The 16707-nt window shown below is 38.6% G+C and overlaps 1 protein-coding gene across 2 annotated transcripts in view; it reads left to right on the top strand.

Moving 5' to 3' along the window:
* Positions 1-16707, top strand: part of SCFD1 (sec1 family domain containing 1) — a 45883-nt gene that overhangs the window by 13320 nt on the left and 15856 nt on the right. For both annotated transcript variants that reach the window (XR_013228473.1, XM_077323018.1), the window contains exons 11-15: positions 2574-2713; positions 2892-2982; positions 4877-4950; positions 6959-7040; positions 12058-12154. Coding sequence is in view for 1 of the 2 variants with exons in the window: in XM_077323018.1 (XP_077179133.1) it covers positions 2574-2713; positions 2892-2982; positions 4877-4950; positions 6959-7040; positions 12058-12154 (484 nt within the window). In the remaining variant the exon portion in view is untranslated. The remainder of the gene's footprint in view (positions 1-2573; positions 2714-2891; positions 2983-4876; positions 4951-6958; positions 7041-12057; positions 12155-16707) is intronic.

Below are 16707 nucleotides of genomic sequence, written 5' to 3' on the forward strand. Positions count from 1 at the left end.
TTGAGGAGAAAGGCCCGAGGGTTCCTAATCTAAAGTTGAGCCCCTTACTGCCAGGCAAAGGGGGGCAGTACTCAGGATACACTTTGAACTTTCCTATGGACAATGCAAGCTATAAATATATATAAATAAATGCTCTGATTCAGATGTATGAGGATTGAGTTTGCCTGCCGTCCAGATCAAAGACGAACAAACCCTCAGCACTGTGACTATCACCTATTTGTTTCAGTTTGCTTTTTGAGTTGGGTGTCTGGTAAAGCCCATACAGTTTATTAGTTCATTACTGTATTGTCTGATACAGTCTATTTCTAACTCTTCATATTATGGATATCTTCAGCAAACCTATTTAGGAACACTTTTGCTTTATTGTATTCCTGTATCCCTCTTGATTATAAAATGCTTCTTGCAGCTCCTTGGATTTTCTTTGGTGCCAGTTGGGTAACTCTTCTGCTGGCTGTTTGCCTTCAAATAAACTATAACTATGATGGGATAAATCCAGTATAGACTAGCCATTTTTATGTGAAACTGCATTCCCGCATCCTTACATCGCATCTCCTTATATCTATTCAGTTATTCAGCTCTCTTGTTGTGAAATCAACAAGAAAATCTCTTGTTGTGAAATCACATCAAAATCACAAGATGTCATAGTCCCATTGTATACGGCACTGGTCAGACCACACCTGGAGTACTGTATGCAGTTCTGGAGGCCTCACTTCAAGAAGGACATCGATAAAATTTAAAGGGTACAGAGGAGAGCGACGAAGATGATCTGGGGCCAAGGGACCAAGCCCTATGAAGATAGGTTGAGGGACTTGGGAATGTTCAGCCTGGAAAAAAGGAGGTTGAGAGGGGACATGATAGCCCTCTTTAAGTATTTGAAAGGTTGTCACTTGGAGGAGGGCAGGATGCTGTTTCTGCTGGCTGCAGAGGAGAGGACACGCAGTAATGGGTTTAAACTTCAAGTACAACGATATAGGCTAGATATCAGGAAAAAGTTTTTCACAGTCAGAGTAGTTCAGCAGTGGAATAGGCTGCCTAAGGAGGTGGTGAGCGCCCCCTCACTGGAAGTCTTCAAGCAAAGGTTGGATACACACTTTTCTTGGATGCTTTAGGATGCTTAGGGCTAATCCTGCGTTGAGCAGGGGATTGGACTAGATGGCCTGTATGGCCCCTTCCAACTCTATGATTCTATGGTTCTATGAGATTTTGTTAGTTCTTCAGATCTGCAAAACCAAAAAGGGAAACGAAACCCAAACTGAACAGAAGTCAGGAACCCAAAAGTTGAGCTGCAGAACAGTATTAAAAAATCATTACAAATATTTATTAAACAAAGCCAGTTTGGTGTAGTGGTTAGGAGTGCGACTTCTAATGTGGCATGCCGGGTTCGATTCTGCACTCCGCCACATGCAGCCAGCTGGGTGACCTTGGGCTCGCCACGGCACTGCTAAAACTGTTCTGACCGGGCATTGATATCAGGGCTCTCAGCCCTCCCCCCCCCCCCACCTCACAGGGTGTCTGTTGTGGGGAGAGGAAAGGGAAGGCGACTTCAAGTAAAGAAAAGCGGCATATAAGAACCAACTCTTCTTTTTCTTCTTCTTCAAAATGCACTAATAATATATTAAAAACAAAGTAAAAACAACACATATCTAACTGCACATGACAGAACAGACCAAACGCGTTTTGACCCACAGGGGTCTTCCTCAGTGGTCAATATATTGTGTGAAATGCTCTCTTGTATTCTCTTGTATAAGAACAAAATCTAAAGGCTTGCTGGGTGGCAAAGAAAAATTAATTCGGTGTAGCTCCAACCAGTGTTTCTAAAGTATCTGGTTTGGAGGCCACCACTCTCAGCTTTTGCCTAACTACATCAAGAGTGCATTTTCTGACACACATGGTCTTGCAGATCTGGTGGCCTCAGATAATACATATTTTAGAAGGTGGGCTCCAAACAAGATTTCACATGTTTGGTCTGTTCTGTCATGTGCAGCTAGATATGTGTTGTTTTTACTTTGTTTTTAATAATTTAAAATATCATCCATCACCACAAGGTGGTGTAAATGTTAAAATATTATTTGAAGTTTCTTAAAAAAATAGTCCTGAAGTTATGGAGACTGGTTTTATCTAGCAGAAATGTACAGCTATTTTAGACAACAGTAACCAAAAATAGCCTTTATAACTTCAGAATATCCGACTATTATTTGATTTTTCTCTCCTGACTAAAAGAATGTTCTGTATCAAAGTGTTAAACACATCACTGAAACAAAATTTTATTGTCCCGTTGGCAAAATGGCAGTGGCTTCTGAATGGCTTGCAGGAATGTAATCACAAATAACTAGTATTTAGAGGCAGCAATTGCCAACATGTCCAGGGGAAGAAGCTTGTGATTATCTGTTCTTAAACTGTTATAGAAAAAATGGAGTGTACAGACATTTTAAAATGCTTAAAATAACATTTAATTGGAAGTTCAAAATCATTCTCAATGTCAACTTAAGGGTTTTTTTAAAATCTGTTTTATTAGGAACGCGTTTGTTTCTTATGTTGGACAGCAGACAAGTTTATAACCAATTCTTTTACAGGATTTTCATTTAAACAGAGTTATTCTGGAAGAGTCTTCAGGACTGGAAAGTTCCCCAGCGGGTGCGAGACCAAAGAAGAAAAATAAAAAATCATATGATTTAACTGCAGCTGATAAATTTTGGCAGAAACACAAAGGCAGGTAAGCTGTATAATGTAAACTGTCTTTTGCTTCAGTTCATTTCTAGAACAAATCATATGAGATAATATGCAATTCAGTATTACATGACAAAATAAATATGCAAATAGGTGACTACAAAAGTCATTTTCAGATGTTTTAATAATGTAAACTCTACCTATAAACTGTAATATCTCTTTAGCCCTTTCCCAGAAGTGGCCGAGTCTGTTCAGCAAGAGCTAGAATCCTACAGAGCTCAAGAAGATGAAGTCAAGAGGCTCAAAAGTATAATGGTAAGGCTTGCTTTGGCCTAATCTAAAAATGTTCATGGATTTGTTATGTTTTGAAAATATTTATTAGATGTAAAATCATGGTAATGCCAGATTAAACTGGATAACACTTAGCTTTTTTCATCTGTGAGACAGATTTCGAGCTAGATGAATTGTACTTTTAAGTTAATGAGGTGTGAAAATACGTTTCAGCCCTCTGCTAAATTAGTGTCTGCATGAGATATTGCCAACATACTGCAAATTTAACACTTGGTAATGTTTAAATGAGTTCAGCAACTATGATAGCGTCTTCATTACTAATTAATATGTTGCACTTGTGGTAAAAATGCCTGTGACACTGATAGGCTGAGATAACCTAATATTGCATGTAATGTTCATGAGCGTTCCAGCTTTCAGTGAACAAAGGAGAGAGAGTATCTAACCTCCACCAGCTCACATGTGGAGTCCCACAGGGAGCGGTCCTCTCTCAATCCTATTTAACATCTTCATGCGCCTTCTTGCAGAGCTAAAATCACCACTCAGACATGAGGTTCAATAAGTGACTTTGGCCTGGGAAGATTCTCTGGGAAGCCTATTTCAGGTGGTTTTTGTGAAGATAACATATATGTTTCCATGAGCTCCTTGAAAGGACAGCAGGATAAAAAAGTACCAGATAGCATTTTTAGCTTTTTCTGCTGCATTAGGAATTTTATTATTATTTTAAAGGGAATACATTGTTGTAGCAGTTAAGAGTGGCTGGGTTGGATTCCACATTCCTCCACGTGTAGCCAGCTGGATGAGCTTGGCCCAGTCCAAATCCTGTTGGAGCTGTTCTCACAGAGCAGTTTCTCTCAGAGCTCTCTCAGCCCCACCTCTTTTACATGATTGTTGTGGGGAGAGGATGGGAAGGCAATTGTAAGCCACTTTGGGTGGTGAAAAGTGGGGTATAAAAAACAATTCTTATTTTTCTAAATAAAGACAGGAAATGGACAGGCAGAGGGATGAGGTAGTAAGGGGGTTCCCAGTTGACTTTGTAATGTGTTTGCAATTCTTTTGAGACTTGTGAAGGAGTCATTTCTCCAGTTCTTCATGCAGTATGCATTGATTGAAGGAGGACGGGGGGGAGGGGTAAGGCTTGTACAACTCTTATCATTGAGATAGTATTTTCAGAGGTTACAGAAGGCGATAATGGGTGTTAATTTTTTCTGTTAAATTTCAACATGATTTCTCAAGAGTATTAGAAAGCTTCCTTATGCATCCATTAGCTGCTCTGGCAAGCAACAAATCTGTTGCAATGAACTTCTAACGAGACAATCCATGTCAGTATACCCGGAAGTCCTCCAACGAAACAATATTTTTCTAGTATGATCTTTCACAACTTGGAGCTAATTTCTTCCGATAAAAAGGAAATCTGTAACTGACTCACAAAAGCTCAAGTTGGAGTAGACTTTGTTAGTCATTTAAAGTGCCTCTGAATGTGTTTTATTTTGCCTCCATACATTGACATGACTTCCCCTCTGGTTTTATAATTGTCAATGGTTTGCCCCCATTTTATTTATTTAGTTATTTACTTATTTATTAGATTTCTATGATTTTTATTTTTGTACACCATCTCAAAAGCCTTATAACTTTGAGGAGGTATAGAAATAAATAAATATTTCTTCATGGTTGATCTGGAGTTCTTCTGGAGTTGATCTGGATTCTTCTGGTTAACTGAATTCTCTGGTCAGGCTGTAACCATTATTTCTTCCTGTCATGTAAGGAGTTCCTAGTCTGACAAAGAGTGCTTGCACTCGAAAGCTCACGTTCTGAATAAATCTTTTTTGGTGTTAAAGGTGCTACTGGACTCTGATTTATTGCATTATTTCTTACCTCAGTATATATGATTATTTCTGATTTTAAAATGTTTTTCCCTCAGGGATTAGAAGGAGAAGATGAAGGAGCGATAAGCATGCTTTCTGATAACACAGCTAAACTAACATCAGCTGTTAGGTAAGCATGTTAATTTGTAAAGTGTGGGTGGAAAATCATCATAGATCATAGAATCATAGAATAACAGAGTTGGAAGGGACCTCATGGGTCATCTAGTCCAACCCCCTGCACTATGCAGGACATTCACAACCCTATCACTCATCCACTGTAACCTGCCACCTCCTTAAACCTTCACAGAATCAGCCTCTCTGTGAGATCCTTCACAGAATCAGCCTCTCCGTCATATACATTTAGTTTTCTTCATTATGCTCTTACAAGGACAGTTCCTGCGTCCCGAAAATATGTTCCATATTAGAAATGTATCACTCATATTTAAATTCCACATGGCATTATTTAACTGCTGTATAGCCATAAACAAATTCTGACATGAATTGATTATAATTTACTTTCAGTTTGTAAAATGTGGTGAGGTGACAGAGAAATTCAGTCTATGATATCTAGTGGTGTGACCCTTTACTACAACTGGAGAGTTATAACACAGGCTCAAAGAATCAAGAACTAACTTCTGGGATCAAATGGCAAAATAGCAGACTCAGGGAATGCTTAGCTAGGTTACAAGGAAGGTAGTTCGGTGTAAATTACTCCAGAAGCAAGTTTCTGCTGTAAACTGACTTTTTTAATACATTAAAGTAGAGATGGATATGCTAGCTACATCTTTAATGGGATGTCTGCTAGAGTCTGAGTATTCTTTAATAGAATAGCACCTCTGCACAATCTCTATATGCCCTTGATAATAATAATAATGACTCCCATTAGATTTCCTGCTAGTGGGTTGTAGGAACCATTTAACTACAGTCTTGGCCCATCTATACTGACTTCCAGTTTGGTTTTTAGCACAATTCATGGTGCTGCTTTTGACCTTTAAAGTCCCTTATGACTTGGGGCCAGCCTGGTTTCTTATAAACCTACTCAATTACTATGCTTATCTTCTGAGATTGTCTGTGGTACCCCTTCCTTTTGAAATTAGGTGGGTGGCAACCCAGGAAAGGGCCTTCTTTGTCATGGCACCAAAATCCTGGAAATCTGTTCCCAAAGATATTCATCCGTGCCATTCTGTGGCTGTCTTCTGTCACTGGGTAAACACTTTTGTTTCATCTGGTATCCTCTCAATGATCTATCCTCCTTTCCATATAATTATCATTTATTTTATGGTTTTGTGCGTTTATTTTAGCTTTCATTTCCGGAGGAGCTGCAGGCCCTACAGGAGCTTTCAGCATTCCGCAGGGCCTGTAAAACGGAGCTCTTCCACCAGGTCGGCCATTGAGGCTGGGCCGCAAGGTCAATCTGCCCCCCCCCCATAATAATATCTATACTAGCTATAGCAGCAGTAGCTAAGACCAACTTGCACCCTCATTCTCCCTCCCCCTCGGTTAGGTATTGGGGATGGGTTAGTCTAGGTTCATATGTTTTGCCTCATCTTGGTTTACTGTGTTTACTATGTTTTTCTGTTGTGATTTTAATGTTGGGGGGTTTTATTGGGGTTTTTATTGCTGCAACTCGCCTCGAGCCTCTGGGGAGAGGCGAGTAACAAATTTATTATTATTATTATTATTATTATTATTATTATTATTATTATTATGTTTTGGTTAGGTTTTAATGGTTTTTAAGATGTGTTTTTATTATGCAGGTGTTTAATTGGTTAACTGCTTTGGTTAACCCTGAAGAGAGCTAGAAAGGCGAGCTATAAATGTTCTATGTAAATAAATCCTCTCAAACTGCCAAAGGTTTCCAGTCTTTTTCCAAGGTAGAGTCTGTCCCATATTTAAGTACTCTTACGTCTGAGTCAGTGAGCAAGGACAGGGCTTAGGTTTTCCTTTGGTGCAAAGATCCCAGTTGTTTAGTAAGATACAATTCCCAGATACTGCTGTTTTGAAGACGCTTCTGTCTGTTGAAGTGAGTATCTTGCTTCCTGTACTTGCAAATATTTCTATAGCATTATTGATTTCTTTTTACTGGTTACTTTCAGGGTTTGAATGTGGCCAGTTAGCTTGTATGTAATGTTTTTCAGCTCTCTTCCAGAGCTTCTGGAAAAGAAGAGGCTCATAGATCTTCATACAAACGTGGCAACTGCTGTATTAGAGCATATAAAGGTATGGAAATGCTTCTTTTAAAGCTTATTAATCTTTATTAATATATTGCTTTTAAGCGCATTGAGAATGAACATAGATTCAAGCAGTGTTGATCTGGAGCAGCAGAACAAACTTTGAGTCCAGTGGCACCTGTACGACAAATGAAATTGTATTCAAGTCTAAGATTTCATGCGCAAGCACGCTTCCTCAGATATCTGAGAAAGTGTGATTGTACACACTTAAAGGTGGCACTGAACTCAAACTTTGTTCTGATAATGAACAGTGAGGTTCAACATTGAAGATACCATATGCTTGAAGTTGAGATTTAAATGTCGGGGGTGGAGGGGAATCAACATTTGGAAATGAAAGAATTGCACAGTAGAACATCAGCAGTGGGTGAGGATTGCTGTCCTTGGAGAGAAGAACAAAATTCAAATCCAGTAGCACTAAAGACCAAAAGGAGAAAGAGAGGCTTATGTACTGAATTACTTGATTTATTAGATGATTTATAAACCGCCCTGACAAAGTGGCTCAAGGCAGTGTACATCAATAATAACAATTAAATTAATAATAATAATAAAATTAATAATAACAATTATGTATTGTTCTCTGTTATGATGTAAACCGCCCTGAGCCTCCGGGGAGGGCAGTATATAAGTATGATAAATAAATAAATAAACAAACATTAAAACATTAATAAACATTTATTTATTATTTTAACATCTGCAACAATGAGAACTTGTGTCAAGTATTGCAGTTAATAATTTTAATGTTCAGCATTCAGCATTGAACAACTCAGTTTTTTCTGCACTATGATTTCATTTTTTTCCCTTCCTGTGGTTGCAGTTGATGGTGGGGAGGTCCTCTGGGCTCTGGTTGATGGCTTTTTCACTTGTCTTGGCCAAAAGCCTGGTGGAAAACTTTTAAAACATCTCAGTACAGAAACATTAAAACTTTCAGTATATCTCAGTGCAATCTCCTTGTGTCGTCTATTCGTGGTGTTCTCTGTGGGAAGTAGTCCTACCCCTCACCCCTCAAACTTTACCCAGTTCATTATAGAATTATGAAAAGCTAGCAGATGCTGACCATATCTAGAAGATTTTTGAGAACTGGAGAAGCTAGGTGGCTTAACAGCACAATCCTGTGTAGCATTACTGCAGTGGAATAATTATGCAAAGGATTGTATGACAAGGTTGTAAGTTAAAAGATCTGCAGTTCAGCTCTCTATTATAATTTGATATCCTTAAGCATCTTTAGTCCTCTGTCTGCAATATTTGAAGAATGATTATAAAAAGTTTATTGGGATAATTTTTGAAATGCTTGGCATGCACTAGATATATGCTGTTGTGTTAGTATTATTATTGTTATTGTTAGGTCCCATGCAACAGCAATGGTGTGCCTCAGGATCTAAATTGGCTGAAGCACTTTCCCTTGCCTCAACTGAATGGGGGCTGACTACCACCCTATTCCACCTCTGCTCCCCTGACTCTGCTCCTTACTCAGCTGGGAGCCAGGACAAACTTCTTCTGACTACCCATGACTACCCAATGGCCTTCCTCAGTCTTGGGGGGCGGGGAGGTTAAAACCCATGAGGGTCCAGTAGTGGCCTCAGACCAATCTCTCCTCTTTCCTCCCTACCATGGTGGAGTTGTTAACCAGCTAGCTTTTTAAAGGCTCATCTTTCATTGACTAGCTGACTGGCATGTGGCGGGCTGTAGTGTATCTGTACAGCCTCTGTTGTTGTTAATTTAGGTCTTGAACACCACAAGTAAAAAATTAATATTTAAAAAAAAGAAAATGATATTCTCAGGACTCTGATGTAGGAGTTCCATGTTAGAATTCAGATTCCATAATTCAAAGCACAATTAACCAACAGCAGCTACCTTGCTTATCAGTTACTATAGTAGTCTATAAAGTATGATGTATACTTCTGGGGTGTACAGTATAGCATAAACAGCAGGTATAATTTGCATTTTCCACAAGTGTAGAACTGTTTTATTGTGCTTTTTATCTAACCCATACACTTTGCTGGTCTTCAGCTGATGTTCTGTCAAATAGTTTGTTCTTTTGGAAAACTATGAACAAACAAAAAACGTAGATAAAAGGCCAGGTCAATATCACATTGTGTAATGCAGAAGTTACTAATCCAGTATTTTTTCCCTACTTCTTTTACTGAACAGAATAACTTAACTGAAAATAATTGTTTATCTATTAATAGGTGTAATATATTGAATGATTTCTTTGGTCCCCAATAGCCAAGCCTATGCTAACAAAAAGAACGCTGCCTTCCTTAAATCTACTAAAGTCATTGCTTGCATGGCATTTCTTAATTTTAATTGAATACATTTGTAGTAATTGACAAACTATTGACACTTAATTTTTCTATGCACTTCACAACCCGTATTCTTCCTGCAGTGTTTGGATGTGGAACATTTTGTGACAACTTTCTTAGATAACTGAGTAATTGTGCGGTATTTCCATATAAGCTGATGCCAGTTGGTAATGTTGAGTCATTACCTGATGTCTTGACATCTCCCTTCTCCGGGAAAGTGGGGGCAGGCCAAAGTTGGACACCAGTTAAAATTCCAAGGCATGATGTGGTTGGCTAATACTTATATAGTTAACTGTCTTTGCCTTCCAAGATACTAAAGCCAGATGTCACTGCTGAATTAGATGGTTTTGCCAATGTGGAGGTAAAATAAATGGTTCAAGTCATCTTCTTTTGTTTATTCTGAAAGTGTTTAAACATTTGTATCCTGGATACTTAGTGGAAGCCAGCAGTGACCCCAAGAGGTCTCTAAAATGATACATCCATTTGAAATCACAATAATTGAAACCATTATTTGCTGACAAGAAAAGAAACTGAAGATAGCCATGAGTCCCACCAAAATAACTCTCTCAACAAGTCCTACCAGATATATAGGATGAAAAGAGATTTTAACCAGGAGCCTGAAGCTAATAAGGTGGGGGACCACTGAAAGGCAGTCCTTTCTTTAATCACCATCACCATCATTTCTTTGGGTTGGGACACCTTTAAGGGCATCCTTAGATTATTTTAATTGATGAGGAGTCATGTTTGGAGTAAGCCAATGTGGAGTTTTTACATTTCTCTTATTCTTTTGTAACTGGAGCTGGAAAAGGCAAATCAGAGTAGTGTTCATCTTTAAGTAGTAATCTTTTACGTAAATCAGACCAATGGTAAATATAACAAGGATTTTGGCTGTTGATAATTCATTGTTCGGGGCATATAGAGCAATTTAGAATGCATTCATCATCACTTTCAAGTCCAACTTCTGGTTCTTTGGTATCTATGTTAATAGATGTAAAATTTGTGTTATCTCCCACCTTCTTTTTTGTTAGAACGTGCGGTACCTTAAATCCAAACTAAGGATGTGATCCTACTTCAGTTATACTGATGTGCCCGTCAGTAGGCAGGAATAATTTTGTACAGAATTGCATCCTTAAGAATAACTAATAAATGTATATACCATTAAAGGATTTATTATTGTTATTGTTATTATAATGTAAGAAATGTTTCCAGTTTCTATTTCCATGTTCGGTGATATTACCTGATAAGATGATGTCTACTATATGTTTAACAGTGTTTAAGTCATTCCATTATACTATATTTTTAGCAGTTTACAGCTGCTTTCCACATTGTCTTGGATTGTTTTAGAAGCCACAGCAAGAGGAAATGTGAGATTATATCACCAACTCATGAGTCCTGGCAGTTTTTTGGCATGTTTGAATGTTGAGCTAAATGCTGGAAAGAACATTCATTTCCCAAGATATAATACTATTTTTATTGGTAAAGTTTAAAATAAATGAAATGTTGTATTAAGTTAATTATTTAAGCTGTTAAGACTTTGTCCAGTTAAAAAAAACCATAGAATTAAATAGATTCAAGGCTAACGCTGTGGCAGTGCCTTTGTTGGAAGCAATCTTATACTGTTTTGAATATTTCTGTATATTTTATTCTTCCAGTGGTATCCATATGACTTAAATGCATGTAGTGGCACAAGACTGCAACTTTAGAACGTAGCATTTCCTTATTTTAATCCTTCTTATATTGAATTTTATCATTTTGGCAATCATTTTGTCATCATGATTCTCAGAAGTGCTAACGACTATTTATATCCATATTATAATACATTTATTTCAGAAATTAGTTTGACCCGAAGGCAGAGTTTACCTTGATGTTACTTGTTTATTCTATGTCTTTGTTAATTCTAATCTTAGGAATTCTATAATGTTGCTTTAATACCAGTAAGGATGTACGTATTAAGCAAAGAGCCAGTTTGGTGTGAGAGCCAGTTTGGTGTAGTGGTTAGGAGTGCAGACTTCTAATCTGGCATGCCGGGTTCGATTCTGCGCTCCCCCACATGCAACCAGCTGGGTGACCTTAGGCTCGCCACAGCACTGAAAAAAGTGTTCTGACCGAGCAGTGATATCAGGGCTCTCTCAGCCTCACCCACCCCACAGGGTGTCTGTTGTGGGGAGAGGAATGGGAAGGCTACTGTAAGCCGCTTTGAGCCTCCTTCGGGTAGGGAAAAGCAGCATATAAGAACCAACTCTTCTTCAAAAAAAAACAAAACAGGAATCCGCCAAAGGCATCTTACGAAGTAAAAATAACAAAGTTAAAATAATAAAAAGAAAACATAAGATGGTAAAAAAAAATCCAGAATTGGAAAAAACATAAAAACATAAAAACATAAAATAGCTCAATAGTGCTAAATAGTGCTAAATAGGCTAAAATAGTGCATAAAAGCAACCCCTTAATTAAAGACTGGAGGAACAGGAATGTTTATGCCTGGCACTTAAGGAAAGAAATGTAGGTGCCATGCAAGTTTCAAGGGGAAAGAAATTCCCTAAGTAAAGTGCCACTACTAAAAAAGCCCTGTCCCTGGTTGCCTCCCACTTCACCTCTGAAGGCAGGGTTTGTGATTCAGATGTTAACTAGTGAAGCTTAACCACAAAATATTTTTGCACCAACTACAGAGTGATATATCAGCATTTTTTTTCATGATTTCATTAACAGGCACGAAAACTGGATGTGTATTTTGAATGTGAAGAAAAAATCATGAGCAAGTCCACACTAGATAAGTCACTTTTGGACATGATTTCTGACCCTGATGGTAAGTATAGAAAATGGAATTTACTATGAATCTAACATTCTGAAGATGGCCTCTCCCAAGCAAGCTCGGTTATTCAGACTTCTGCTGGAGTTGTTGTTATATTTAAATTTATTGCCTGCCTCTCCCCAAGAGCTCGAGGCAAGTTACAATGTTAGATTAAAATCCCCATAAACCCCTTAAAAATCCCTTAAATACAATATAAAAGCCTGCAAAAGAAAAACCAGAAAAGATGCTGTGGCAGAAAATACGGGCCCAACCTAACAATCCCCTAAAACACACACTAATAGGGAGAGGGTGAACCGAGGGCACAGATGTACCTCGCTACCACCACTCAACTGTCGACCTGGCAGAAGATCTCCATTTTGCAGGCCCTGCGGAATGCTGAAAGATCCTGCAGGGCCTGCAGCTGCTCCAGGAGCTCATTCTATCAGGTTGGGGCCAGGACAAAAAAGTTCTTGCCAAAGCCACTGCCACTTAAGATAGCTGAGCCAGTAAAAGATATTTCATATGTTTTTTACTTTTTAATTTCACTGGAATAGAATAGTGTGAATGTTCTTTTCTCATAAACAATGGGTTAGATCAGCAGTCCCCAACCTTTTCTAGGTTGAGGACTGCTTCCACTCAAAGAGCCTTACACTCCACCATTTCCAACTTCCTGGTGATCCCTGGCCCAAGGAAGCCACTTGCCCTCAACCAGGGCCAGAGCTTTCTCCATCCTGGCCCCCACCTGGTGGAATGAGCTCCCAGAGGAGATCAGGGCCCTGACAGAACTTGAACAGTTCCACAGGGCCTGCAAAAGGGAGCTCCTCCACCAGGCATTTGGTTGAGGTCAATCAGTACCACCACTTCCAGTCGGTCCCCCGGAGCCTTCCTCCTACAACCATCACTGCAGACTCGCCCACCTCCTGGGCCATCAGTAAGCGTTGATTTATTGTACTACCCAGTGTTCTATTGTTCATAATGTTGTTATTGTTATTGTATTATTATAAACTGAGTTATTATTTGCTTTGTTCTTTGATGTAAACTACTCTGAGCTTTCGGGGAGTGCGGCATATAAATATAATAAATAAATAAATAAAATTTAATTAATTAATTAGTTAAATGACTTGAGTAATAATTAATATCTTCATAATTTTGGGTAAAACAGTAGTATTTTACTTAGGATTTCTACACACTGTATTTGTAGATAAGGGAACCTCTTGTGCTTGATAGTCCTTCCAGATCTTCTGCCTTGTGTTTTTCCCATGACAGCTGAACTTGTGCCACTTAAATGTCTGCTTTTCTGAGCTCCTTGCAATTTTTAAAAATATATTCAACCATCTGATGTGCACCATGCATACCTAACTTTCTATATGCCATGGATCCCCAATGGGGTGTCCATGGGTGGCATAGCACCTGCTGGGACATTTCTTCCTTCCCACCAATTCTTCTTAAAAAGTGAATGTGGCTGAATGGAGATTGTGCCTGGTAGGGCTTCTCATTGGCCATTGAAGTTTCGAACACCCTTGCAGATTAAAATGTTGTTTTGACAGCAGCTGCCACCTCATAGATGGATCTCCTCTCTTTCACTCCTTTTCCCCAGTTTTTTTAAGTGACTCCTCTTGTCCCTTGCACTTCAGTGCCCTCTGTGTTTGTGGCTGTACCTCCCATGGTGGCCATCTTGTGGTTGCAGCCACTACCATATTTCAGAATTCCAAAGATACCTGAAGTCTCAGAAAGATTGGGGTTTCTTGCTGTATATATTCTATATAAATTTCTTAAGACTGTTGGGTAGTTAAATTTCTTTTTTAAATGTGACAATTGTTAAGGCCCAGTAGACTCTGAAATCGTAATTTGTAAATGGAAGCACATAATGTAATGGGGCACTGCAGTGTTGTACTTCCACTTAAAATCTCAAGAATATACCTAGAATAGCAGAATACCGTCAGATGCTATTGCACAAAAAAGTCCTTCCTTCCCATTAAAGAGTAGTTTCCATTTCTTTATAAAAAAAAATTCAATTGAATGCTTCTATTGAATAGTGGAGCCTGTACCTCTCATTTATTTTTAAGAAAGTGAATAGGCTTTTCCCATCCTATAAAAATGTTGCATCAGTTCTCCCTCCTCATTGTTATGCTATTTCGGTGCTATTGCAGGAGCAGAGGGGAAGGTGTTTCTGTGCCTCTGAAAAAGTAATCATCTGAAGTAGCTTCTTAGTGGAGACAGTATCTTTCTTTGCTTTCAAGCTATGGAGCAGCATGCAGATATAATTCTAGTTATGTTTGTTTTTACTATGAATACATTTCTGTTTTCCTTGAATTTTATGGAAGATAATTCTTTTTTAAAACCCACTTTTTAAAAACTGAAAATAGATACTAAATGTCAGAATTCTCATGCAGCTATTTAAGTTACTGGTTTAATAAGAAAGGAAATAAATTCAACTCCCCTATCCTAAGGACTTCAAAAGAAATAGAGGCATTCAGCTGGCTCGGTTGCTGCACATCCTAACTGTGCCAGTTCCCTTTTTATTTGAGCTCAGAGTTAATCCATTTTGCTTCTGGCACTGAAAATTGCTTTTTGCTTGCCAAGGTAGAAATGAAGATTTCTGCTATTTCTTGTAAAGATTAAAAGTTATAAGGGCATCTTTCATTGAGACAGTTTGGTAGATGAAGTGAAAAGGAAAAGGATTGGGTTGTGCCACCAATGGCTACACAACCACCATTGAGCTATCCAAGAACATAGTGTAGACACCGTTTACAGTGTTTGCTGAGACAAGTACTGTTGGAAGGAACTAGCAAAAACAATGTTTATCAAAAGTTATCTGAAGATTTTTTTGTTAAATGGTTTGTTTTTCAAAACTTGTTTTGTGATGTGGCTGTCATGTTTAACTATTTCTCTAAGATCATATAATTGCTTTATTTGGAAGGAAGTTACTGTAAAATGTGGCTTACCATGGTTTATTGTGTTAACATTTTCCAATCTTCATCTGCAATATCAAAGACTCGTTTATCCAAAACTGCTTTCAGAATCAGTTAGGGGGTGCTGATGTAATTATTATTAATCTTCCATTTTCTTTGCAGTTCCAAACATGAGCATGATGGTCACACACAGAAGTTTCTAGCTTCTAAAGAACTTATACTTATTAAGGATGCTTTATGCTGGTGAGCAGGGGGTTGCACTAGATGGCCTGTATGGCCCCTTCCAGAGCTAAATATGAAAAATTGCAGAGCAAGTACAACTGTTTTCCTGCCTAAACTGTCACCCCTTCTCTCAGTTCCTTTCTTACCACTGTCAAGATAGGAGTTTTTAGGCTTACTGTGCAAATTTTTCCCCTCTGTTGATTTTTCGTCATGGAGCAGAAGCATGTTTATCCTTGTCTTTCTTTCTCTGTTCTTCAGTCATCACAGTTTAGCATCTTGCAAAAAGAAAAAGTGATACTGTGGTCTGAGGAACGCTGGCTTTTCTAACCCAGTCTTTGCAGCAGCCTTGACCAGAGCCTTTCTTCCTGTTTGGAATTTTGTCTCTATTCCCTGCTGGGTCACTACCCGGATGGGGATCATTGATGTTAGTAAAGGTCTTGTTTTAAAAGTGTGTGCAATGTGGTAACAAGAAGAGTCACACTGATAAAGATAACTTGTGCCTGGGAGATTGGGGAGGATCATAATTTCTCTGTTTGCATAATGTGTATAGCAGTTCACAAGGCACAGAGTGATAGGGCCTCAAGTTTAAAATTCATGTTGTGGGAACTTGCCTTTATCTTGACTAAACATCTCTAAACCTGCTCTGGGTTCTGAGCAGATCCAGTGTCGGAGCCTAGGGCACAGTGTTCTCTATCATCTCAGGCTGCGATCCAATATAGCTCATTTGAACTGCCTACAAAGAAGGCCAAACAAAAGACAAAGTATAAAGAGATGTTGAAGTCAGTTTCAAAAGAGCATAGATGCCCTCCACTGCCTGCCTTGGTTCCATGTCAGGAACAGCCCAAGGTGAGCCTGGTGCCTCCTTCCCTCCACTCTGACTCACCCAAGAGTTCTGTTTCTGAAATTGAGATGGAACCAGCCCCATTACCATCTAAGGAATCAAATGGGTAGCCATGTTGGTCTGAAGTAGCACAATAGAATCAGAGTCCAGTAGCACCTTTAAGACCAACAAAGATTTGTTCAGGGCGTGAGCTTTTGAGTGCAAGCACTCTTCGTCAGACTATGAACTTCTTACATGACCGTGGGAATATATAGCAAAAATTAATTCTGTTACATTAATAAACTGTGTCACACATCCAAATACAGCCAATGATAATTCTTTGCCAGAACAGCCAATCAATTCCCTTGAAATTCAGTTGTTATTCACACAAACATGGGAGAAATAAAACTGTCTGTGAAAGTGATCAAAGGCTATCACATCACCATATGTTGCTTGCCCCATCTGCTCCCATACCAGTGTGAAACATTCTTACAAGGTAATTTCTGGTAAGTATCTTATCCCAAGGCCAGGGATAAGATAGTTACCAGCATACCATAACATTACCATTACTTTACAGTCACATTATCACAGTATCACAAATAAAATAAGTTGTG

The sequence above is a fragment of the Paroedura picta genome, chromosome 2, assembly GCF_049243985.1.
Source record: "Paroedura picta isolate Pp20150507F chromosome 2, Ppicta_v3.0, whole genome shotgun sequence".
In the NCBI taxonomy this organism is placed as follows: Eukaryota; Metazoa; Chordata; class Lepidosauria; order Squamata; family Gekkonidae; genus Paroedura; species Paroedura picta.